The sequence below is a fragment of the Drosophila ananassae genome, chromosome 3R (genome assembly GCF_017639315.1).
Source record: "Drosophila ananassae strain 14024-0371.13 chromosome 3R, ASM1763931v2, whole genome shotgun sequence".
NCBI lineage: Eukaryota > Metazoa > Arthropoda > Insecta > Diptera > Drosophilidae > Drosophila > Drosophila ananassae.
The window spans coordinates 20,037,942-20,063,322 of NC_057930.1; the positions used below are offsets into that span (position 1 = coordinate 20,037,942).

Sequence of the window (25,381 nt, forward strand, 5' to 3'; positions counted from 1 at the left end):
TTCATTATTATTCTCCCTCGAAACTTTTTCGAAATTTCTTCCAAAAACTTTATTTAAAAAAAAATTGTTTAGAAAATAGGTTAATATGTTGCGTACGGCTTAACTTTATTTATTTATCAAGTAGGTTCTTATTGTATTGATAACTGAATTAAATTTTTGTATTATACCGCTTGAATATTCTCCTTATTTTCGCTTCCCAGATCCTCCTCGAAAAGTTGTTTATGCGAATGCTGAGCCAGCAGCTGTTCCGATTCGTTAAAAACTCTGATGTTTGTCGAGCAATTGTTAAACTTGCAATTTCCCAAAAGATTATTTTCGTTGTAGCTGAGAAAAATAATTATTATTTTAAAACTATTTCAAACAATTTGTTTTATTTTCTTACCATTGGAGCTCACTAAATTGCTTTAGGACTAGCGACTTCTCGGATTTTCCTTCTCCGAGTGGTAATCCGTCTGCCATGATTCCCACTTTACAGTTATCCAGAGCGCACTTGCTGCCCTGCAAATTCAACGAGGCCGTCTTTTCGAGAAGCTCCAATCCTGTAATACAGCTTTTTACTTGGACATTGCCCAACTCAGCGCTGGATCGTGGCCGAAGCGAAATTCCCACTGCAAAGTTCTCGACGATGCAGCTCTTCAGTTCCACACTTGCTCCCGGCATGCACACGATGCCTTCCTGCGTGCTGGAGTTACCATCTCCCATTAGACGACACCCACGCACGGTCAAGGTGCCATTTCGAAGGAGAATTCCCCGACGGACGTGCCGGCAGTCCAAAACCAGCTGGGACAGAGTGTAATCCCCGCTTATGACCAGTAAAGTGCTATCCTCGTCGCTCGAGCATACTACAGGCAGTTTTGTCAGCTCGATTTTGGGTGCTAGAATATCATCCGGTCTAATTAAGCCATTGAGGCTGCCGTTGTCGTTGAGGTGTTCCAAGAACTTAATAGTATGTTTGCCGGGAGACAAAAATATGTCGTCATTGCTCTGACAAATGCCGAGTACATCCTGGAGTGTGTTGGCTAGTTGGACTTGTCTATTTGATTTAATCTGCTCCTTTGCCAAAAGCAGCAGGTGGACTTGCTCCTGCAATTTGGCCGGAACTGTTACTACGTGACAAATCGGAGCACGTTCTATCAAAGAGTCTTCCGAGTTCCGTAACTTTCCCGAGCTGCGTTGCAGCATATTTCGCTTCAATGTATTTGATTGCAGCTCGCTGTATGCCCGCCTCATCTCGGGGTTTTCGAGGATTTCAAACTCACTCCGTATTATAGCCATACGCAGGTGAAGACACATGAGATCCGTTACCGGCAAGGTGGATGCGTTCAAGCTGGCATTCGCGTTACCTGTTTTAGGTTGCTTTCTAGCCGGTTCGGGGGCGTTCAACTCCACCGCCTCATCGTCGCTCTCTGCCTCAACGTCACTCAGGTCTAGTTCTAAGTACTCGAGGCGCTGCTGTATATACCTGGCCTCTTCCAGCAGGTTGCGCATGTGCAGAGCCAAAGGGCGAGACAGTTTATTCTTGCTTAGGTCGCAGGCCAGCTGAATGCGGGCTTGCAGATGCATTTGAACCCAATCCCGGTCATCGTCATAGTCCTTGTCCCAGGGCATCCACACGTGCGAATAAAAGAATCTTAAGCAGTCGATGCACTCCGCCGTAGTGTCCACGTTCAAGGCGGAGTTCTCTTGTTCAACTGTTGGCCACAGCTCTACCAGGGATACCTCGTTAGTCTCCGGCAGGTGAACATCGCTGTCCTGCACAGCTGTCACCACGAACACAGCCTTCAGCTCGTCAAATATGACCTGGTCCACATATCCATAGACTATAGTGGGAAAGCGTAGCTTCAGATCCTCGCAGATGACGCGCGGTATCTTCCAAATAGCCTGCCAGCCTGCAAGTATTTGTGAGTTATTCTTTGTTGGCCCATCTGTTGCATGTGTTGGTGGCTTACCTGCAGGCTCGATCTTTAACTCCACGTAGGACTTCCACTCGGATCGCACCTGGGAGGCCGGCATCACAGCACCCTCCCACGAAAGCACCGCCTCCGCTTCCTTTAGACGCTCCAAAAAAGATTTCTCAAAGGTAAAAACTTCCATTTTCACTTTTCGCGGCCAGAATTGAGAACGTTTAAAATTTTTTGAAAGAGCGTGGCTTCGATAACGATTACCGATAAATCAGAAATGCAGTCATGCGATAGTAAGGCACTTGAAAAATATAGTGTACGTTGGCAGCTCTGCCAACAGCTGTTTATATTCTTGTTTTGGTCGAAAAATTGTTATTAACAATTATCTAGAAAATTTAAAGTAAAATGGCTTCAAACAATTTGCCGGAGGAAAATTTTGAGGGCGGCGACGTAAGAAAAATGTGGGGTATTAGTCGAATGCTAAAAAATAACATTGACTTTAACTTTACAGTTTAACTTTGATGATGATGGGGATGATGACCAACTGGTGGCAACAAACGCCGGACGAAAGCGTCTGTTCAGCAAAGTTTGCACTGCTCACATCTTAAAAACAACATTTATTAATCTCTGTTTAATTTGCAGGAACTGCGTTGCATGATGTTTGGGTTCGGGGACGACAAGAACCCCTACACGGAAACTGTTGATCTACTGGAAGATTTGGTCATCGAATACATTGCCGAAACCACGCACAGGGCTATGGAGATTGGTCGAACTGGTCGTGTGCAGGTGGAGGATATTATATTCTTGGTGCGCAAAGATCCACGCAAATATGCTCGAGTCAAGGACTTGCTAACCATGAACGAAGAACTGAAAAAGGCACGCAAGGCCTTCGACGAGATCAAGTATGTTGGTAAGTATCTACTTATTTAATAGCAGGAGTGGATAAAGGACCCTCCCAAACTTAAAGCATCCAAGAAAAGAATAAACTTTAATTCAATGCATAACCTTCAGGCAACGAGGGAAAGCTCAAATGACAGAGGTCCAAAAAAGCGCAATCCAATCAACCGCCAACCTAACCATAGGAATAGGATATATTTGTGTTTAGAATGTCTTTAATACTCTAAGGTTATCCGTAATAAATTAATCAAAATAGTCTTCAATGTCAATGTCGGGATTGAGTATATCATCGCCATATGGTTCCAGGTTTATGCCATTCAGAATAAGGTTCTCGCAGGTCTCGGCTAAGTCGGTGTCTCCAATCAGTATGGCACCCCTCAGTTTTCCGTTTTGGAGTACAAACTTGATGTATTCCTTATGCCGAGTGCATCGCACTAGTATTTCGTAGTCCCGACCCAGATCTTGGCCGTTGAAGCGTCCTAGAAGTACGACTGGGAACCCAAAAAGCTGCGTGACATGACCGAAAAGCTCGAAACAAAAATCCTGGTACACAGTTTCTCCCTCGCTCTTGGCCGCCATGCTCCGTCCCGCCATGGAGCCCATTTGACGGGCCTGTGTCCAAAGACGCATTTGGAACCAGTGCGGCGCAGGTGACCAGGAAGCAGTGCACACGTCGCCCGCCGCATAGACGTCCGGCAGATTGGTTCGCATCATCTCATCAACGGCGAAGCCTCCGTCGCTTGCCAACGTAATTGGCGAGTCGGAAGTGTATTCATGACGGGGTTGGACTCCTGTGGCAGATACAATGAAATCACAGACTATCTCTTCGGAAGAGCCGTCGTCATGGCCCAGTTTAATTGCAAGCCCCCTTTCGGGAAGTTCCTGGTAGTCTAGTATGTGAGACTTGTAGTAAATTTTTGGCAAAACTTTATCTCCATTCCTAGCAGCGCCACTCAAGTCGAAGGTCCGATGCCAATCGGGACCCAGAGCAGCGCCATGACTACTTTCCTGCTGTTCCTTCGGCATCATTTCTCCATAACGCATCCGCTTAATGGCTGTTTTTGGATGGGCGTCCTTCTCCGGCACTTCGCTCCTGGCCAACTGGAAGAATTCTGCTGCTCCAGGATCTACAAAGGTAGCTGAAATATGGCTGTCCTTCACCACCCAGTGCACATTTACGTCCTTTAGTTCGTAGGCCAGTTCACTAGCTATGCCTCCGTTTCCCAGAATCAGGACGTCCTTGGCCGCCACCAGTCGTCGCTGCAATTCCAGAACGGAATCCGTGTCCCTGATTCCAATTATACGAGATTTTTCGTGGCGTAAGTTGAATAATTTCGGAGCTCCGCCAGTGCAAAGGCATAAATAGTCATAGCGGATAACCAGACCGCCTTTGGTGCGAATCCAGTGTTCGCTGCTGTTGATGTGATCCAGCTGGTCCACCAGCGTATCTATGGTGACTCCCATTTCTGACACATCTTGCTCTCGGACGTCAAACTTGTGCAGATAGCGGGCGATGGGCACCAGATTTGTGACGCTCTTTACGATGCGCGATTCCGTGAGCAGAAGAATAGAGGCATTGGGCCGACAGATGGCCAATGTCTCAGCACAACTTACACCTGCAATGCCGCCTCCGACGACCAGAAAATCACACTTCCGTGACATTATTTAACGAAATAAGAATAAAAATGGTAGTTAGTGATCTTTGTTATGTTTTCGCAAAGGTATGAAATTATTTTGAAATAATTGGAAATCAGCTGAGCTGCCAGCACAGCTGACTACAGTAGAACCTAAATAGAATGAACTCTCCGGAGTCTTAACTCGAGAGAGTGTATATATCTGTTTATAATTAAATATTTTATTTGGTTGCTATTTAAGGTTTCCCAACATTATTAAATAAAGAACCTTGGGTTTAAATATTTATAGTTCTTTAATAAACAATAAAAAACGAAATAAATTGGAAATGCTCCTAATTGATATCCTTCTTTTTCTGCTCCTGGCCGTAGTACTCGCTGTAATCGTACTCCCTGAAAGGCACATCATAGGTAAGGAATCCAGAATCACGAGCTTGCTGTACAGCGACCGTGAGGCGGAGGTGGCTTTTCTGGCACAGGCCTGTCTTGGAGTAGCTCAGCACGTTGCCGTTGTGGGGGGAAATGAACTGCTCCAATAACTCCGTGTTGCGGTAATCCAGCACCAGGTACTCGTCCCGACAGATTGGACAGGGGTTGCCGGTGGAGATCCTTCCTTGGCGGATGCACGTTTTACGTGTTTTTCGGGGCGCATACATTCCTTTGTGGTTGCGGCTAATAAATAAATACAAACATTTTTAAGAAAATCTACTTTTTTGAGGATGAAAATGTTTCTACCGATATTGCGTCCACACGAAGTCGTTTCCGTAGGTTTGTTTATATGCGGCGCTTTTTAGATAACGCATTGACGTCTCTACGGGTATGACCTTGCTGCGATCCTTGGGATCTGGTCCTGAGGAGCTGCTTTGGTTCTCCTCGCCGCCTGCTTCACCTTCAGCGTTCTCTGCATCCTTTTCTTCCGCTGTTTCTGAAGCTTTGCATCTTAGGGAACTGGCCGTGTGAAGGGCTCCCCGGCTGCTACGTGTTATATTGGCCAGGCCAGAGTATATTCCGCGAGCAATTGGTAGCATTTTAATAGAATAAAACCAAATTTGTTTGCAATCGCCAGCGAAGACGTAACAACCATATGCGTGCCGGTGAAACAGCTGTTCAGGGCACCCGCGTTGCCAACTTATTTATTTTTAGTATTAAACATTTTAATAAATAAAAAAAATAATCTCTACCCTATATTTTAACACCGTCTTTCCTTCTTTCATGAATTTCCCATAAAATTTTTTGCAAATAATGTCTACTAGCAAAGAATTTAAATTATTTCACTTTATCTATATTGGAAAAGTTATCGATACTTCGCGATGGCGGTGCATTTAAAAAATGTGAAAATCGCGTTGCCTTTGTTTTAGTGTCAAAATTAAACATTTTTCCGTTCAAGGAGGAAGACGAGCCGGACACCAGAACTGCTGGAAGCGCCGGATTGAAATCGAAGCGTGAGTGAAATAAACGGGGACACCCACAAGAGGCGCACACACGCGAAGAACTGGGCATGAATGAATCGTATCGTTTCGTTCCTTATTGTTTCGGTTTAGTTTGTTTCGGAATTTACTGGTGCAAAGGAGCGGTAGTTACTGCAGCGGAAGCGCGTGTGGAGTTGCCGATGCCCTGGTTCGTTGTAATTCATTCGGTGTAACGAAGAAAAAAAAGCTCCCCTTGCGTGCATGCATAAGTTTTTGGTTCTAATCAATATTTGGCAGACGGTCATTTAATTTTAATTGTTTCCAAGCCGCGCCACCAAAAACTAGGCCTAAACAATAGCCACCAATTGTGCCTCTTCCCCTTCCACAACCAAACAACAAATCGCCGAACAGCACCTGCGAAAAGGTGAGTCAATCGGCGGTGAGCGAGAGCTCTGTTTCGCTTGTTTTTATAAATAGAGCCAGAGCCGCCACATGCAAGTCGCACTGAAATCTGTTATCAATTGAAAAAAAGACCCTCAACCATAAACAGGGCTATAAATACCGCTATGCCACTACAAATACTAAATAAAAAGAGCGCAACGGCGGTTCTGTCAACCAAACAAACAAAAAAAATAAATAGTAATTTCAAGGTAGGGGTGGCACACTCTCGCATACTTTCTACACTCTCCTGAATTTCCACGGAAAAACTTTGCCTTTTGGAGTGTCTGTTCGCGCACTTCGTGTAATAAATTGTTATATTCCTTCGGCGCCACAACGAAATTCGTCGTAACGTAGTGCCAAATTAATACCTGTTGGCTGTGCGCCCCTTTATGCCTTTTGCTAGCAAACAAACAAATAATGAGTCAGGTGCGTTGTCTCGAAAGTCTTTGTACTCAGTGCCGCCAAAAAAAACGTAAATATAACTTTTAAAACTAGTTTTTTGAAAAATTTGTTTTGAACATGAATATCCGGTACTTCTTCTACTGTTGCCTACTTTTGGGGATCGCAGCGACGCCATTTTGTTCTTAAATTGTATTTGTATCTATGTATTAGTAAGAAATATAAATATAACGATTCTAGGGTATAAGGACATTGTGGGGACGCCTCTTTAGACGTCGCCAAAGAATTTAGTTGTCCACGTTTTCACATTAATTTGGGTTTCCCGACTCCTGAGCTCCCCAACTCCCGACTCCAGAACTCCCTCACAACTCCACTAGCCCGCATTTATTTTAGAAATTTGAATCAGCGCTCGACTAGTGTGCCGTGGGTCCTTCTTTGGGGCTTGTTTACCCTGCCCCATGGCACGTCACGCGGAAATGTTTGCGTTTGCCTGCGAGGGCGTTATAAGCCCAACCGCCAGATTACGGGTTCCGATGTCGTGTCCTTCGCCGCCCTGGGCTTCGGAAACATTAGTGAATGCGCCCACGCGTGCCTGTGCAGACCGACAGTCGAAATTCTTGTCGTGAACCCGCCGGTGGTGCTTTATCAATACGTTGTTACCAGTTTTGATTAATGTCCGCTCCGCTGGGAGAGTTAATTTGCCTAATATTTCCTATTCTAAATGGACAAATTAATGAAATGTAATGGTAAAACATTTATTAGGTTCTTTTTCCAAATTATCCTTATGTAGATGATAATTACAAGTCCTAGTGGAAGTCCATATTGATTAAATATCGATTGAAATTAAGGTAATTATGTCCATAAGCTACTAAAAATTAAATTCTTTGAAGTATAGGAGCTTAGAGATTCTCCTAGGCTATTCCTTATCAAGATCGGGTTGAATGGCACGACGTAGATTTTGGGATTGTTTACACTTTGTAACATTATTTCTTTTGGCTTGAATGAGAGTTATTTTGTGACACACTCTCCCGCCCACATTTCGTGTTAAGGCTCATTTATCACAAAGTAATACCCCATCGAATATAAAGAACCGAATAACAAAGAAACAAATAACCTGCTAAAAATATAATCCTTTCGCCCGTCGTTTCCAACCTACCCCAAAATGGAGATAGCGTTCACAACAATTTAAATACCAATTTGCCTAATTAAGGCACCTCTAGACCGCGCCTCCGCCACTGACAACTCATTCGTTGAGCCGTGTTCCCTCCGGACTCCATAAGTCCTCCGTAAGTCCAAAATATTGCGTGACACGTCGCCGGGGCTGAGAGGAGGGTATTGGGTGGGCTGCCGTTGTTGTTGCCACTAACTGCAATGACATCAACGCCACAACGTGCCGGGGATCCCAGAGCAGAGGTCATTGGTTTGGTGCTCCAACTGGCCAGTGGCGGTTGTTCGTCCTTCAGCTGTGGTCATTTTAGAAAAGTTACAGAACATTTAAATAAACTTTTTATAAATGTGCAACCAGCAACACCTGCCTCGGCAGCTGCACCTCCCCCACATTCGATTCCTTAATTATGTAGGGTGGCGCGAAAGGGTCCAGGTGGCAGTCTTCTCAGGCCATCAAACCGGTGTCCTGACATTGAATTTAGGCACTCCGTTGTCCGTCAGTCAGGGACGGACAGTCGTCAAGGCTTCAGGTTCTTTATTCAGATTTCTAATACCCGCTTTCCGATTTCTCCACAGACGATGACAGGAAAGAGTGATAGAGAAATTCTGGCCAACTCTATGTTTGAGGATGACCCCAATGGTAACTCAGCGCCCGCCACCACGGAGGATCAAAGCTCCAAAGTGACCAACCATCCCACGAAGTCGGCAACGGTAACCGCCACAACTGTTACGCCCCCACGCTGGGGACCCCAGAACAAAGGTGCCCAGGAGCTGGCCTCTTTGTACAGTCCAGGTAAGTTAAGGACTGGTATAGAAGAACTATAATAAAAATTGTTCTCAGGAAAACGTGCCCAGGAGATCATTTGCGTCTACACCTGTATCTGCCTCATGATTATCAACCTGGCCCTGATTGTAAGGCACATGCGTCTGGATAGGATCAGCGTGGCATTCGTTTCTGCTCTTTGTGGAATCATTACAGCAGACTTTGCCTCCGGATTGGTGCATTGGGCGGCAGATACGTGGGGATCTGTGGACTTGCCATTGATAGGAAAGGTACGTGTCAGTTCTTTTATCAAAACCTCTTAAAGTAAGTCGGATCTTTTTAGAACTTTCTCCGTCCATTTCGGGAGCATCACTTGGATCCAACGTCGATAACGCGCCATGATTTCATTGAAACGAACGGAGACAACTTCATGGTCGGCATACCGATCCTGGGCTATTTGGCACACTACTTCTACATCAGGTCGCCGAGTGAGATTCAGCAGCATTTTGGCTGGATAGCTTACGTGTTTCTCTGCTCCATATTCGTGGCGATGACCAACCAGGTTTGGCTTAAATTCATTTTCCTCCTTTCTTAATTATCCTTGAGTTATTTTTTAGATTCACAAGTGGTCTCACACGTACTGGGGGCTGCCGAGGTGGGTGCTGTTACTCCAAAGCTGTCACATCATCCTGCCCCGTAAACATCACCGCATCCACCATGTGGCGCCGCATGAGACGTACTTCTGTATTACCACCGGCTGGCTTAACTGGCCTCTGGAACGCATAAGGTTGGCATTATATGCATCTTCACTAGGATCTTCACTCAAATCCTTTTTTTCTATACAGATTCTGGTCAACATTCGAGTTTCTCATTGAGCACTTTACGGGCCTGAAGCCACGCGACGATGACATGAAATGGGCAAAGAAACTCACATAGGATCGCTGCCCAACGACTGTAAATAGAAACCTTGGACCAAGCAGCCTTACCTTAGCGAGAGTCAACTTCAACTGTTATTATTTTATTGAAATGTTTTGCACACTGACGTAGCTTTAAGCGAGAGCTGATCACATACGGTGAAATCTATACAAAAATTGTTTGTTATGGATAGTTGATGGTTAATTAGGTGGGAGTGTGACTCTTGAAATAGACACCAACCTCTTGCAATATCAAGCGCCTATATATTACATACATTCATTGATCTCGTCCCAGATTAATCGTACTACGAGTGAGCCTTACGTATACCTAAAAAATAAGAAATCGAACAAACTGAATCCAGCACAAGCTTGTCGGATAACTTTTTAAAACTTTACACAAAGCAAATTAAACTAACTACTTGAGATATTAGCTTAAATGGCAACTGATTTTTGTACCCAATCCGTATAGAGAAATTTTTAAGAATTTTCAATAACGCTGCTTTACAATAGCTACAAACGATGGAAACAAATTTATTTACATATATTTATATATACAGAGTCTAATTAAATAGGGGCTACATGCAATCAATACCGTGACTTGACAAATTTGCCTTAAAAACATGTGTATATATCAACAAGATTTTGGGAATAAGATAAATTTATAATTAATATATAATTTTTACATAGTACGCACAATTTTAGTGGAATATATATGTGTAATGACAAAGGAACAATTTACGTATTTTTTTTAATTTGTTAACCAATAAAGTTTGTTACGTAGTTTACTATCAGTTTTAGGAAATTTTATTAATTTAAGACTTTTGTGGAGAGCTGATTGCTTGTATCATTAGCCAGTTGTTGCACATCAAACCTTAAAAGACAGCAATACAAATTGTGATCTTATTAAAAAAAAGTCATACGCTAATTTAAAGAAAGTGTTTTATTAAAACAAATATATATATATTTTAGCTTAACTCAGAGACTATAGGATTACTACGAGTGGCTTGCAACTTCTCTAACTTTTGCTTTTTCTTGAGAGCCTCCCGTTCCCGGGCCTTAGTCCACAATACTATCTTCTCGTTGGTGAGTTCGTTGTGAATAGCTTCTATCCTGTGGGCCTTCTCCTTTTGCTTCCTCGTCTGGGCTTCACTGTGCACGAAAAGGGGCCGGCAGTGTCCCCGCATCCAGCTCTTGAAGTTTTTCGCTTTTTTCTTCGGAAATATTGGTAGTATTTCAGAAGGATCGGATTCATCCTCGGATACATCCTCCTCAACTGGAGCATCGGTCCCCGATTTGATTTGATTTTCTCTGATGTGCTTCAGTGTCATGCGGCCCAGAAGAACCAGAGTGACCACGATGAGAACAGTAGCCAGGCAAAAGGCAAGAACTTCAATCAATAAGTGACCTTCACTCTCTTCGAGTTGCAATTGTCTGGCCAGTCTCCGCTTCAGTTTTCGGCAGTCGAGCACTGTCATGGACTCCAATTTCTCCTTGTAAATGGCTGGCGTTATATCGAACCACCAATAGGCCATCCTCCTGGGTGCTTCGCGGCTAAAAAGGTCCTTACATCTGGTGTAAACATCAACCATCCATTTTTGGCACTCTCTGGACCCAACATCGACATTGCAAATGGGATTCATTGCCGGGAGAGGCTATACATATATTTCAAGGAAAAATGTACTCAAAGACTACTAGATTGTAATTGTTGTAGAATCTCTTTTTACAATTTTTTAACATATTTGAAGAGGAACCCCCGGAAAATTTAATAAAAAATTTTAAAATTTTGTGTTCCTAGATTTTGAAACAGAATGTTGGAGAATCCATCTAGGAATCGTTTAAGAAATTCCGATCAAGAATCGGATGGAAATGGGTCTAGATATAGCCATCGCTGGGGGCCATATTCTGCCTCCATGCATTTTGAAGGGGATCCTCCAGGAAAATTTTGAAAAAATCTTAAAAATAATTTGTTTCTAGATTTTGATGCAGATCGAAAGGAAATCGATGTACAAATCGTTTAAGGTATTCCGCTTAAGAATCGGACAATTATTGGCAAAGATATAGCCATCGCTGGGGGCTATACTGTGCTTCCATGCATTCCATGCATTTTTTACGGAATTTTTGAAGGGGAACCCCCAGATATTTTGACAAAAATGCTGTAAAATATATTGATTTTAAATTTTGATGGTGGAGAATCGTTTAGGTATTGAGCAGTAAAAGTGTTGACACTCGACCACCAACATAGCGGCTTCCTTAGTATCTAAAAAATCAAAAAATCAAAAAAGACGTTCATTTTCTAATGGCTGTTACCATGCAACATGCCAGTTATGTTTAACAACTTTCCTAGCTGCATGTTGGGGATCTATATCCCCAGTTAGTTTTCGTTTCCCCTTCAAGTTTGAGTGGGAATTGTTCCCCATGTTGCAAGGTGTGGTGAGATTCCACCAAGATTGTTGCCAGCAACATTTATTTATGGAATTATTACACCACACAAAACCCGCTCACTCAATCCAACACGCAACATGTATGATGGAACTTTCACTCAGACAACAACTTAAAGGCTGCCAGCAACATGTTGCAGGACTTAGCCGCATTTGTTTGCTTGTTCCCTGGCCATTCCATCCTTCTGCCATCCTTCATGTAGCTCCTTAATTAGATATTCATATTGTATTCCACTTGCCGGCCAAATCAACTGTGCAAACAATTGTTTTATTCGTAAATATATGTAAGGAATTTCCCAATTTGGTATTTTAAATATAAATATTTAAAAATATTCCATAAAAACTCCTTCTACATAATACTTTTATTTTTTTTGCATTTATTAAAAATGTATCTTTGTATTTTAATGTGCCTCCCTGGAGCTGTAACTCTTGTTTCGTCAGTTTTTTCGACCCAGTGGCCTTCAATGTTGAATATTATCATCGCAGGACCCTCTCTCACCTCAAGTCACTGTTCTTGTCCTGGCGCCATTTATCTGACTGGGAACAAGAAAAAAGTCTGACAACCAGAGGGAAATTGGGTTATGCCGCGTTCAAGGAAAGTGAAATTAGCATAACGTTTTTTTTTTCGTTTTCCCTAAAGTCTTCGAGACATCAGGCTTCTTTAGGTGGTTCGAGGGATCCCCAGGCTCTTGTATTATTCCAGAGTCTGGTTTTGTTATTAATTAGTCTTAATATTTGTAGTAATTATAATTAAATTTTCTTTAATTAGTGGAAAAAACCATGGCAATAACAGCATTAATGTGCTTTATAATATCGGGCTTTAAAATGAAAATTCAATGGGAATTGTTAATGGCACCATCCGATTCAGAAACACTCACACAGATGTGCGGACACACAATCAAAATTATTGCATGTAATTTATTAATGCCGTGTGTGGCACAATTTGTTTCATGAAGCATGTAAAATGGATTTTACGCCCCTGATGTGTCCAAAGGATAATGGTGCAAAGATATGCCAGGCGACAGTTGACTGGACACCAACAAGGGTAAGCATAAGGTTTAACAATATTCGTTGCACTAGTTTCCACACAAGCTTGTCGGCAAGTTTTAAGCCATCCTGTAACATATTGTCTTTTCCAATAAATTCGAATGTTAACAAAATATTATATATTTTACTATAGATAGCATTCCCTGAGGACCTAATTAGTTTATTTGAAATTTGGTTTAACTTTTAGCATATTTAGAGGAGTTTGAATTGTGAAAATCATGGGTCGGTCAGCCATCAATCAACACTAATTGATCCGGGACACTTTCGTAAACGGCTCACGTTCTATTTCAATTAATGTTCTCGATGTATCAAAATTTAATTGAGCACACACACCCAACAGATTGGCCGGACAAACAACAGGACTTTGGCAATGTCGTATGCATTAATTATTAATTGGTCATTTTTGTGCCCTCGACTTCAGGGCGACCAAGGCGTAGACCCTTGAACTCAAAGCTAATATTGAAATGGATTCCTTCGCAACTGCCTTTGCCCTAGTCGACAGTGGATGGGGCAGTTGAAGGACCCAGATCTCAAGCCAATTGCCAAGTTAAATTCTAAACAAATTTAATTGAAAAACTTTGCCAGTCATTTCCATTGCTAAGATCTTGACCATTCCCAGAGCAACCCACAAGGCTACAAGTGCATATGCAATGGTTGACTTTTAGCTACTTGCAGTTGCAGTTTCTGTTATTATTATTTTTTTTTGTTAGTTTTGGTTTGTTTGTCGCGATACACTTGAGACCCGTTTAGCATTTAGCCCTGGCTCCTCGGCGAGTTGCATTTCGTAGCTCAACATCTCGTTCCCTTGGCCAATTTTTTTCTTATTTAATTATTTGCTAGATGTTTTGGCCAAGAGTCACCAACGAGCTGCAAAAACTTTTCAGTTGTTGCCGAAATTGAAATTATAACTTTGACTACTTTCGGTTGCTTTGTGGCCCGCAACAGACTCGAGGACTCCCCGAGTTTCGGTTTAGTTTGCTTGGGGTTGCAAGAAACCTGGCTTGGCCAATTGACCCCAACATTATGCCCTTTTCAGTTAAAGCATTAGTACTTGAAACTGTTCCAGAGTTTGTCACTATTTTAATATGAATTACAAACTATATATAGTTATTCTGAAACAGATTCTCAGATATGGGATTTAATATTATGTATTTTTAAGATTCTAGTAAAGTTTTCCGATTTCCTTTTCTTCAAAACTCAAAGAAAGATTAGTAGAAAAATAAATATTCTTTTGAGATACAATTTCTGCTTATTGCATCCTTCAACCTTCGCTTTTATTTTGATTGTATGCAAATATGTATCTTATAAATCGCATCTATCCAACTACAAACTGCCTTTTAACTTTCTTAGCCTTCTTTCGATTTAAAATAATATTCGCATCTGTGGGTACGTTTGTCCTTTTTAATATTCTATGGATTTGTAAGCGAACTTAAGGATCAACTCACTGACTGCTCCTGCTGCTGCTGCTGCTTCCTCTTACAAGTATCTGCAGTAGTGTGTCCTTGTGTGAGTGTGAGTATCTGTGTGCTACATGACATTCAACGGCAGCAAGTGGCTTCTTCTGTGGCAAGCGGAAAACTTGCTTACGCATTGCAACCAAGCTGTTGACTACCAAGATATGTCCTTGCTGTAAAACAGATTCATGTACATAAGTATATCACTACAGTGAAGACCATTTGTAGGATATTTATTTTTCCAAACCACATTTCAACGAGATTTGCTTATGGATCAAATATTTCTAAAGTGTATGAAGTGCCAAGGACCTTGGGAAAAATGTTTTCTTACAAATAAGTAATCTTAACTATATATTTAATATTATTTGATTTTTGAAATTCCAACTGTAATTCATATGAAATATCTGTATGCCCCACGTGCTTCAGAAATACACATGTGCCCATTACTTTTTACGTTTTATTTTAATTTGCACTTGTGAGTGTTGACTCGAATTTCTGTCATCCTGCTTGTTGCCAGACATACTGACGAACATATATATATCCCAATATATATAGTATCTCCCAACCATGTTCAGCCATCTCAGTTTCCGAAAGAAGTGAAAAATGCACATCGGTCTCAGTTTCGGTCGGAGTTCTCCGTCTGTCTCATTGTCTATATCTGTGCTCGTCCTTTGCGTCCTGGGACCCTGATGCTGTTTTTGGAGTCGCATCCTTTGGGTTTTTTATTGGACCTATGCCCCACTTTGTCTCTGACTTGCAACTTTTCGTTTTTGTTCCAAGATTCGTCTTTTGCTCCTGCTGTCCTTTTTACACTTTGTCGCATTGTGCGGAAGTGTGCGGCACTTGAGAACTACTTTTACTTTTGTGTATATGCAACACTGTAAGCTGCAGATGCAGCTCCACCTCCAAGCTCTCCGCCCCCCTAGGCATAGCCTCTGATATTTACAAGTTTTGGCTTTCACCTCTCATATATCGGTATTCTTCTACGTGAAGCACCTTGAAGCCAAGTTTTGTTTGTCATCAGACATCGTCCTTGTTTTCCTTTCGAGACCTACATTTGCCTTTCAAGTCTGTGCGACTCTGAAATGGGGTGAACATTCGATTAAGCAATCGATCTAAATAAGCAATTGTTTGCAGTTCTTGAGGCACAATTGATAGCAAAAATATATAGCCCTCTCTGAGGGTCTCAAGTACCCGACCAATAAGAACGGATAAGTAAGGTTTTCAAAACAAGAAACTTTCCATAAATAAGGAAATAAAAAGTCAGGTGTGTCGCGGAGGAGACATTATTAACACGTGCCTGCAAAATTGTAATAGCCCATTTTCCAAAGAGAACAAGCCGTTCTGGGAGTGCCCCAGTCGTAATACTCATTATAATGTCACCGATGATAATGAAGCTATAACCATAAAGTTGTCCAGACAGAAATATTTATAATCTGGGTGGAGGAGAGCAAACCGAGTGAAAGTATGGCTTTGGAAAATGGCCGCAATCTAAAAAGAAACAATAAAAATCGGAATATTGCTTATTTTTTGCTTTTTTTAAGAATTTTTAACGCCTTTTTGGTCGGCTGTGTGGTCTAATAATAAAAATAAAACATTTATAGCCTAAAAATTTGAGATAAAGCTTTTTGTTTCCTAAAACTGATTTTGATTTCTCAATGGCTTCGAACACAAACTGTGCAATTTTGTGTAAACTTTTAAGTCACAGAGAGACAACACCATTTAAGCCCTAAATCGGATTTGTCAACTAATTTTCTCACACTCTGGGACTTTGATAACCGCGAATCTGGGCTAATCGAGAAAAAAATGGAAAACTTTGCTCCTCCAGCTAGCTATTCTTCTTTAACCAGTAATCGGATACCAAAACACATGCAGAGTAATGGGGATCCGGAGGAGAAAGTGAAACCGAAAAGGAAAGTATTCCGCAATAGGTCAACACGCGAAGGGAGTGAGCTCAAAAGGAAAATCTCCGAAACATCGGGAAATTCGCGTGATGAGTGTGTGTCAGACTGAAAAAATGACAACAAATGCTGGTGGACCTGGGTTCCCTTCCGTTTAGCATTCTTCTTTTTTTATAGATATTTAAGCTGGACAAGTCGAATGACCCAGACGACGGCCAACAGTCAACATGCGATGAGCGGTCGAGAAAACACTTTACTTAACTCGCTTTAAAGCTGCCACCAGACACGGATTTAAGCGGCACCCCGACCCAAACATCGGACACCTTATCAAGGTTTAAAGTGCTCAATAAAAAAAGGTGGCGGTTTAACGGCGGAAGGGACCAGTTTGTCTATGTGCCGGACTTGGTATACAATCGGGCATAAATATTTAAGTGCCCCACTATAGAACATCTGAATGATTTTGATGCTTGGCGCCTCCTCGAAAATCAATTAACACTATCTGGGAAAAAGGTTTAATATTTATACGTGGGCTCCTACTTATGAGCTTCTAGAGAAGTTTCATCAATTTAGATCCTGTTACAGAATACAGAAGAAGACAATCCCTGTTCAACATAGAAGGGCATCTAATTAAGGATCACACTATACAGAGGTCACCGGAACCCCAAAACAAAACCAAAGTGTTGTTGGCTCTCTTCCCACCTCACTGCTTTTAATTAAATTGCATTACTTTTTTTTTGGGTACAACCTTTTTGGCCTGGTCTATTTGGTCCTGGCCTGGCTTGGACTTTGTGGTAAAATTTACTATGTAATTTCCGCACAGGGGACACACCAAAGAATCCACACTCACTTGCACTGGGCTGCGGCGCACTTGAATTTTAATAGAAGCTCCTGCAGCAACCAGGTCAGGACATATAGGAGTCTGAGGGGATAGGGCAGAAATTGGGTTTAAACGGAAACGGTGTGTGTTGCCATTATATCATAACTCATGGCTGGGCCTGCAGGTATGCAACGATGTGCAGTTTTTTGTCGTTAAAAAATAATAAACCATAAGAAATGGGGCTGAAAAAAGGCTAAACAGGCTGAGGGGAAACTAAAGTATTAACCCTTTATTGGTACAGCAGATATTTTTATTAAACATAACCCTTTTCATCTCATGGAGGTTTTACTAAGGATATTATATTTGATTCTTTGTATTGACTCTTCGCTTTAAAAGTTGTTCACCCTTCTGGGGTTAAGACGCAGGAAATGATTCCAACAAGTTACAAATTTTGGGAGTACGTGCCAGTTGCGGCCTGGTCCGGCCCATATTGTTATGTTTGTCGCGTAGATCTGATCAATGACCTGGCAATTGGCAATCCTCCCACCACCTCGTTATTGAGCTGGGTGGACCATTATGTTTTCAATAGCTTCGGTGCCCAGAGCGCTTTTCCGACGTTTTCTTTTTCAATGCACTCCGACGGAAATTGTGACAAATTGATTGAACTAAATGGCAAAAATATCAGGCATCAAATTGCCTGTGACCATGGTGGTGGGGAGACTGGACTGAAAGATGGGCTACGTAGCCGAGATGGACATGTCTGCCTCGGTGATTCTTGGCTAACAAGTTTGCAGGCTGCCACACCAAGAGGCTTGAGACTGGAGCTAGACTTGTTTTATATGTCAGTCTCAAGTGCCTCTGCCAGACGACAACAGACATGCAGCCTACAATGTGGCATACACTCAGGCGGTATGTCCTTGCGGGGCATATTAAAGTAAAAATTGAAATGAGACTGTAAGGAAGTTAAAGTTGTGCGTTTAGTTCTTCTATCAACAAAACACCTAAGTCCGTAGCTTTCACTTCTAACACCACAAAGGAAAAGGAAAAAAGGATAAGTTCCAAATCACATCAAAAAGCCAGGAAACTTGTCGCGACGAAGATTGATTCGACTTGTGGACAGCCAGGACCACTCCGAAAATGCATTTCCATTCGTCATTCACTTTAATCGCAATTAATCAAAGGACAAAGTACGCTTGTTTCTGTGGCTTCTACTCAATTTGATTAATTGATTTTCGTTGGCAATGCAATTAGTTAATAAATTACTTAGGGACTTTGTCGATTTGCCACTGAAGTGGCGAGTGATTTGTAATTGATAGGAAATGGAAACTCCACCAACTAGGACTTTAAATATGTTGTTTTGTTGTAGCCTTGATTCCGTGTCAATAGGTCTATTGGTCAGCAGTTTCCTTTTAGGCCAAAGAGTAAACCTTTGGCAATAATTCAGTTAACCAAAACCGAAACAAGCTCAGATCCTGCAGAGTCCTCCTCTTTTTTGTGTTATTGTGTTCAATTCGGGGTTTCCCTCGAGTGGATTTATTGTTTCGAGTGGCAAATACAAATATCCATAGCCCTCGTCTACATCGATTCCTGGGACAAGTTGTGGCCTCCTGTCAGGCACAATGTTCTCCTTGTTAACAATATTCTTGAATGTAGCCACGTTCTGAGGATTTGGGGCGGAAGGAATGGCTCAGGCTCTGAAAGGAAGCCGCCGACGCCACAAACTTTGTCACTTCAATTTCGATAGCTTGAGAAATTTGTTATTGTTGCTCCTGGCTGTTGTTAATGTTTGTGCTGACATGGTCAAAAGCAAGTATGAATCGAAAACCAGAATGGTGCCAGTTTTTTCATCTCCTATTTTTTCTTGGCAGGCCACCAGGAGACAATATGTGTGGCACATGGTTTTGTCTTTAACTTGGTCCTTTTTCGAGGAAATACTCCTCTTTTTTGGGCTTTATTGTTATCCCACGATTCGACTTCAGACCCTATTCTATATGCCATAGATTCATTGTTTGCGGATTAAAGAACTAAGGCATGTGGAATGGTGTTGAAAGCTTAAACTAAAATTGTATTATTTTTAGTGCTAGGACTAAAGATCTCATTACAAGTATTTTATCTTTCATTGGATACTTATAATTTATTTGAAAAAAGCAAATTGAACTCCTTTGAGAGACAAATAACCCTATATATTAACTACAATTTCTGTTTTTTGCCAAGATACTTTGCCAAGACATAGTTAAGCCTTTTAAGAATTTGATAATTTGTCTTGTCATTCCATGAACTCCTCCTAATTTCATTTCCAAGCAACTGCAATGCAGCAATGAAGGCCATTTGTGTCACTCGTAAATTTCCAATGCCGGCAACAAGCCGCCAGCGTTCGCATTCGCATTTTCGTTTTATACTCCACTTGCCTTTATTTTCAAATATCCTTTTTCTTCCTTCTTTTTTTTTGCAATTCCTCAGAACTCAATTCAGCATGCTGGATGCTGCCAAGTGGCAGTCATTGGCTTTTGCAGTTCGGATTGTGCTTAACAATTTGCAAAATTTAGTGCTACCAAAAACTAGAGCCCAGAAACCGCACGCACCAGAGAATTTATGTGTGTCTCGGAACTTGACTTTTTCCGGAGGACTCTGTGGCGCCGTTGCCAAGGACATCGAGACCAGAGTCGTCATTTTTGTCTCTGACTGTGCATAATGACTGGAGGGAATCCTGGAATGGTGAAACTGGGTCCTTTGAAATGATATAGCTTCCTTTGTTTAATTAAACTGGATTCTCAATAGAATTTCCTTATTTTTTTTAATTTACTAATTCAAAAGTAATCCATAGAGATAATGATGTTGATTTGTGCACTAGGTAGACTCATAATTTATCAATCAAGGGCAAAGGACTAAAAGGACCCCCGACGTGTTATAAAATGCGATGATTAACTGGGCGCCAAATTTTCCACTGAAGCTTCAATTATGCAAGTTAATTTGCAGTCGCCGGAAAATGATGACAAGAAATTTCCCACACAGACAGATACACACAAACATAGTGCACACAGGGCAGGACCCCGACAGGACCTGGCCATTACCTCGGCAGGACGAACAGGCAGCCTAACAAGAATTATTTCCCACAGACCGGAAGTGAAGTCACCATAAATTGCGGTTAGAGCCAGTCTGGCCATCCTTCTCCTTCCACTCCAGTCAAGTCGGTTATTTAATAAATTCCGACGGCCATTAAAATGTGGAATGAGTAAGAAATACGCTGATTGATATTACTGATGGATCTTGCAGAAAAGTTAAAGTTTGTAGGTAAGTTTACATTATAATCTTATCTTATTAGCAAATGTAGGCAATTTGCTGTGATTTAAAAGAGTAATCAAATAATAAATTGGGGATAAAACAAACAAAAAACATTAGTATTTCATATTTATTCATTTAATTTTTTGTTTTCTATTCAAGTTCTACATCTGCATCGAAACAATTTAACTACAAACTACAAGCATGAGGGAAAAGGCCAACTTGTTGTCATGTTTTGTGTTATTTGTATGTGGTAGCTTTCATTTCATTTACAGTTTGCAGTTCAAGTGTCAGAACGAGGCCTGGATGTGAGCGCTTGCTGCCTGATTTCCCCAGGTGCCATATATGGTGGCCTTAACAGCCCGCTCCACCAAAACCAGGCTCACATGGGAGGCCTGTATATGTACATGTATATCGTGTTATTTCATATTTTGCCTGGCCATTTGGTCTTGTCTTTGGGTTCTTTGTCAAAAACCGCACATCCCACACACATCACCCCCCACACCCATTCTGAAAAATTCTATTTTTCTGTCGAGTGGGAGATGTGTTTACAACAATCTTTTGGTCGTAGTTCATCCTATTTTTTGGTTTTCCATATCGGTATGATTCGGCGGAAACCCGTAGCGAAAAACTCTAAAATATTAGTACATCAATTCTCTTTTAGTGTGTATGAAAATCTAGAAACAAATTATTTTTTCGATTTTTCATCAAAATTTCTGAAGGATCCTCTTCAAGATCTTGTAAAATGCATTGAGCCTCAAAATGGCCCCTAGCGATGGCTATATCTTTGCCAATAATCATCCGATTCTTGAGCGGAATATCTTAAACGATTTGTACATCGATTCCCTTTTAATCTGCATCAAAATCTAGAAACAAATTATTTTTTGGATTTTTCATCAAAATTTCTGAAGGATCCCCTTCAAGATCTTGAAAAATGCATGGAGCCTCAAAATAGCCCCTAGCGATGGCTATATCTTTGTCAATAATTATCCGATTCTTGAGCGGAATATCTTAAACGATTTGTACATCGATTCCCTTTTAATCTGCATCAAAATCTAGGAACGAATTATTTTTTTCATTTTTCATCAAAACTTATGGAGACCCTTCAAAAAATTCGATTCTTGAGTGCAATACAATTTGTGTTTTTGGATTTTTCGTTTTATTTCGAACCTAATATGGAAAATTTGTTTGATGTATTACATTCAAAGGTATTTTTTTCATCTTTCATTTCTCATCTATTTATCGTCACCTGGTGGAATTGGTGGATTAGCAGGAATCGGAGGCAACGTCCAATCCAAGAAATCATTTCCGTAGGGTGGAATGGTTGGATTTGTGCTTGGCAGTTCGGAGGAGTCCCCGCACAGCTTCATAGGCTCCCGTGCGGAGCAGAGATTTGTGTAAACATCGTGTGTACCGGTCTCACAGGCCTCGCCTGCCTTATTATTTGTGTGCTCGTAAACAGGATTGAGCTCCTCATAGCAAGGAGTCACTCCGCAGTTGTAGACGCACTTGAGCAGTTGATGGACAAGAGCTGGTCGAATATATTCCACCAGGGCGCAGCCCACGCGATTAGCTCGATCTCTCAATACCTGATAGTAGTAAATTGAATGGCCTCTAAAATTTATAAATGTAAAAATTATAAAATCATTTCAGGGTAGTGTTAGACTCACAAATTTTTAGCGTTTGTTGTAAAATAAAGATTAGGTGCCTTATCCAGGTGATTTAATGGATCGAACCATGTATTCAGTTGTTTCTTAAGAGCTGCTTTCTTCGTAGTCATACAATAATACTTTTCTAGCGCAAAACTGACTTCCGCAGAATGATACATACTTTTCGGAAACTGCACATTTGTCCCTTGAGGGCTGACAGCGTCGCACCAAACTATCGGCAATTGCGGCAAGTTCATCATCCCATTTGATAAACGGCATTCTGGCTGCTTTCGTATTATTTGCCAGTCCCCCGGCAAACTTATTTCTATAATCGTTATGTTTGTTTACAATCATATCTTTAAAGTCCTGTTGCATTCTTATCCTGGACGTGGCATGTGAGGGACATGTCGGATAATATCGCTTCAAGGTAAATATATCATATTTAAAATTTATATTAAACTTTTATAGCAATATTACCCCATGATCCCGGCATAGTGTGTGTTTGCCGTTGCATAATCTTTTGGAACACCACTTATTGGCATCAGTGGCATGCCACAAGGCGATTGTGGGCAACATTCAGCTCCAGATCATTGCGGTTTTGGCCTGTTTAAGGTCTAAGCTCTTACTGCCGAGGCGTAAACATTTAGTAACCGCTTTCAATTTGAACGCCTCTTTAGGGTAAAATCGATTATTCGGAACAAATTAAATAGTAAGAAAAAATATAAGACGAGCCTTGTCAGCTTAAAAGAAATTTAGTTTTGTGTGTTCTCTATCTACTGGGAGTTTCAATTAAGTAAGAAGTTGAGAATAGTTTTTTCCATTCTTGAGTTTAATTTAAGTTTCCCTAAAATTAGCATAATTTATGAAGAAACCAAACAATAAAGAGGTCAGTCAGTCTTTCATGAAAACGATTTAAGTGCCGGACAGAGTTCTGTATTTTCTCTTAATGAGGAAATTAAAAGAAAAAAGAACCCCATAATTGTCTTCTTTTGTGCTGACAACAATTGTCTCGTAAACTTTTAGCGTTAAGTTTTTTTCAAAGAGTTATTTTATCTTCATAGATATGTTCGTTGCCATGATGTATAAATTCCAACTAAAATTTAAATAGTGAAATAAATATTAGTATATCAAGCATCAATATATCGTTAGGCTGCTGAAATTGGTACAAATTTTCAATTCTAGTTAAAAAATGGAATTTTTCAATGCCAGCAATCAAAGCGCCATATATTCGCCATACAAACGCCACTACAATGTTTCGACTTCCCCAGAGCTTTTACCTTCCAATTAGTTACTGAAAATGGATGCACCAAATTGTCATATCGATTGCCATATTCACATATTTGACGGCTGATGGCTCACATATTCCCATACCGCCATACACTGCTGGAATCCGAATTAATTACGCAGCCCCCGCACCAAAAATCCAATGGGGAAATCAGCAACACAAATTGTTGCAGGAAAAGGTAATGAAAACCATGACAGAAGGGAAAAAAGAAATTAAATTTCGGGTGCTGCTGCCGCAAAAATGCTTTTAATGCGAAACGAATGCGATGAAGTATACGACATGAGTGCCCAAAAGAAATTGAGTCATCGAGCGTATATCATAATTAATGTTAATTGCCTGACTTAATGGCGAGGCCTGAATGCCGACGACAATCCTCTTATCCCAGCTATATTGAAACTTCACTTTACTGCCATTCTTTGGCGTTGGTTTCCGTACAAAATCGCCAGACTGACAGCCTTCATTTTGGCCCATATGCAGATGCTCTGTCATGGCTTAAATTTCATTGAAACATACTGTATGTCCTTCTGTTAAAATTTCGATACTTCAAGTGGATTAAGTTTATACTTAAACTGATTTTTTAGTCACTTAAAGCTTAAGATTTAAAATCAGAGATTTATCGATAAGTGTTTTCTGTCGGCAGTGTGACCCCACCACAAGAAGCATAAATTAGTTGTTGAAAAACAAAATGGCCACTTTCATGAGCATGTTTGCGTTTCTTAGCTTTTTTTTAATTTAAACCCTGCTTAAAAGGTCGCTGCTCCTTATGAGGAGCAAACATGAAAAATTCTAAGAAAAGACATAATGTTTGGCACGTATGATAGATAGGATGAGCATCGTTATGCTAAAACAAAAGACTTGAACCCAAATTGCACTCTAAGCAGGCCATTAAATGGGGTGTGATGGTGGGGCTGAACGATCGAAAAGAGTGTGGAGAATGTTTGACATGTCAGTGCACCTGCACTATGTGCTAATTACTTATTTATATCGCTCAAATTACACGGCCCAACCATGGAGCTCTGGCAAAGTGTAAACTTGCTGCATACTTTGCGGCGACCCTGCGGCAGAGCAGGTTCCAAGTGCGGCAAGGATTCTGAGACAGGATAAGAACGTACACATCTACATATATGTTTGTGTATGAAAGGAGTCTGTAGTTTGTTGAATTTTTACCTGTTCAGCACACAGCAATCAATCTGGTCTAGCAACCATATACCTCAATGATTCTGGCCCAATCAGTTCCCAATTGTCCGTGTAATAGGTCTGGCATATTTTATTTCCCGAACTTTTGGTTAGTTCTGAGTTTATCCTGAGACTTCTCAGTTACACAACTTTCCGCCATTTAAAGCTAAAGTATAAATTTCCATGTTTGAAAATAAAATTTATAAGATTTCTTTTCAGATGCAGACTATTCAATTAAATCTTAGTGGATACTTTAAGCCAAGGAAAGCAAGGCTAAGAATTCTTTGACACTTTTTTGGCAAAGCAAACTGTCAGTCTGGTTAAGCTTGGCTTGCCACTTGCACAACATCCAGGTGTGAAAATGCATTCCATTCTTTCACCTGTTTGTTGTACCCCCTCATCCTCCCTGTCGGGCTGTCGCTTTCAGTGTCTGGCATATCAGGAACCGCAGGCAAGTTTTTGTGTGCACTCCTTGTTGTGCCAATGACATTAAAGCACACCATATTTCATACACTCTGCGAATGCCACTGACAACTGTCACTGATGATGGTGTTGCTGATGCTTTGTTTGTCTATTGCTTTTATTCTCGCTAACCAACAAATTCAATTAATTTTTGGAAAATCGCTTAAAGACTAGCTGGTTTTAATTTAAATAGAAGCATGAAGAGATGGTTTCTGTGAGAGATAGAAAAGAGCAACAATAATGATATCCTTTCTTAGACAAATACATAATTTTTTGGTGAACTCTTTCCCACAGAATAATCAGCTTAAATATTCTTCCGGTTGACTATCAATACTTTACTAAATTTAGACC

At 41.0% G+C, this 25,381-nt stretch overlaps 7 protein-coding genes across 11 annotated transcripts; 2 read left to right on the forward strand and 5 right to left on the reverse strand.

The window, feature by feature from the left end:
• Window positions 1–76: 76 nt before the first annotated feature.
• LOC6498262 (protein nessun dorma) lies at window positions 77–2,191 on the reverse strand. Its single transcript, XM_001962385.4, has 3 exons — window positions 1,950–2,191; window positions 383–1,889; window positions 77–324 (listed from the first exon to the last, which is right to left on the reverse strand). The coding sequence occupies exons 1-3, from the start codon at window positions 2,092–2,094 to the stop codon at window positions 162–164; spliced, it is 1,815 nt and encodes a 604-aa protein (XP_001962421.1). The 5' UTR covers window positions 2,095–2,191; the 3' UTR covers window positions 77–161.
• Window positions 2,192–2,203: 12 nt separating this feature from the next.
• LOC6497273 (transcription initiation factor TFIID subunit 13) lies at window positions 2,204–3,067 on the forward strand. Its single transcript, XM_001962384.4, has 4 exons — window positions 2,204–2,351; window positions 2,413–2,487; window positions 2,544–2,811; window positions 2,913–3,067. Exons 1-4 carry the CDS (start codon window positions 2,307–2,309, stop codon window positions 2,933–2,935), a joined length of 411 nt encoding a protein of 136 aa, XP_001962420.1. The 5' UTR covers window positions 2,204–2,306; the 3' UTR covers window positions 2,936–3,067.
• LOC6498261 (pyridine nucleotide-disulfide oxidoreductase domain-containing protein 1) lies at window positions 3,042–4,582 on the reverse strand. The gene has a single exon (XM_001962383.4). The coding sequence runs from the start codon at window positions 4,458–4,460 to the stop codon at window positions 3,042–3,044; it is 1,419 nt and encodes a 472-aa protein (XP_001962419.1). The 5' UTR covers window positions 4,461–4,582.
• Window positions 4,583–4,706: 124 nt separating this feature from the next.
• LOC6498260 (28S ribosomal protein S18b, mitochondrial) lies at window positions 4,707–5,575 on the reverse strand. Its single transcript, XM_001962382.4, has 2 exons — window positions 5,165–5,575; window positions 4,707–5,101 (listed from the first exon to the last, which is right to left on the reverse strand). Exons 1-2 carry the CDS (start codon window positions 5,455–5,457, stop codon window positions 4,765–4,767), a joined length of 630 nt encoding a protein of 209 aa, XP_001962418.1. The 5' UTR covers window positions 5,458–5,575; the 3' UTR covers window positions 4,707–4,764.
• A 157-nt stretch (window positions 5,576–5,732) lies between these two features.
• On the forward strand, window positions 5,733–10,453 carry LOC6497274 (plasmanylethanolamine desaturase). Of its 5 annotated transcripts, none has more exons than XM_014906118.3 (6): window positions 5,733–5,871; window positions 8,422–8,638; window positions 8,687–8,898; window positions 8,952–9,170; window positions 9,226–9,395; window positions 9,454–10,453. In XM_014906118.3, exons 2-6 carry the CDS (start codon window positions 8,425–8,427, stop codon window positions 9,542–9,544), a joined length of 906 nt encoding a protein of 301 aa, XP_014761604.1. In that variant the 5' UTR covers window positions 5,733–5,871; window positions 8,422–8,424; the 3' UTR covers window positions 9,545–10,453. The 5 variants fall into 5 exon arrangements, with proteins under 5 accessions (XP_014761604.1, XP_014761607.1, XP_014761606.1 ...); XM_014906121.3 differs by lacking the exon at window positions 5,733–5,871 and adding an exon at window positions 5,921–6,046; XM_014906120.3 differs by lacking the exon at window positions 5,733–5,871 and adding an exon at window positions 5,924–6,262.
• Window positions 10,445–11,162, reverse strand: LOC6498259. The gene has a single exon (XM_001962380.4). It carries the CDS (start codon window positions 11,160–11,162, stop codon window positions 10,488–10,490), a length of 675 nt encoding a protein of 224 aa, XP_001962416.2. The 3' UTR covers window positions 10,445–10,487.
• A 10,447-nt stretch (window positions 11,163–21,609) lies between these two features.
• Window positions 21,610–23,721, reverse strand: LOC6498258 (antigen 5 like allergen Cul n 1). The gene is given in 4 exon segments (XM_001962379.4): window positions 21,610–22,072; window positions 22,129–22,283; window positions 22,285–22,527; window positions 22,585–23,721. Coding segments are annotated over 4 exon segments (876 nt in total). The 5' UTR covers window positions 22,684–23,721; the 3' UTR covers window positions 21,610–21,693.
• Window positions 23,722–25,381: the final 1,660 nt, after the last annotated feature.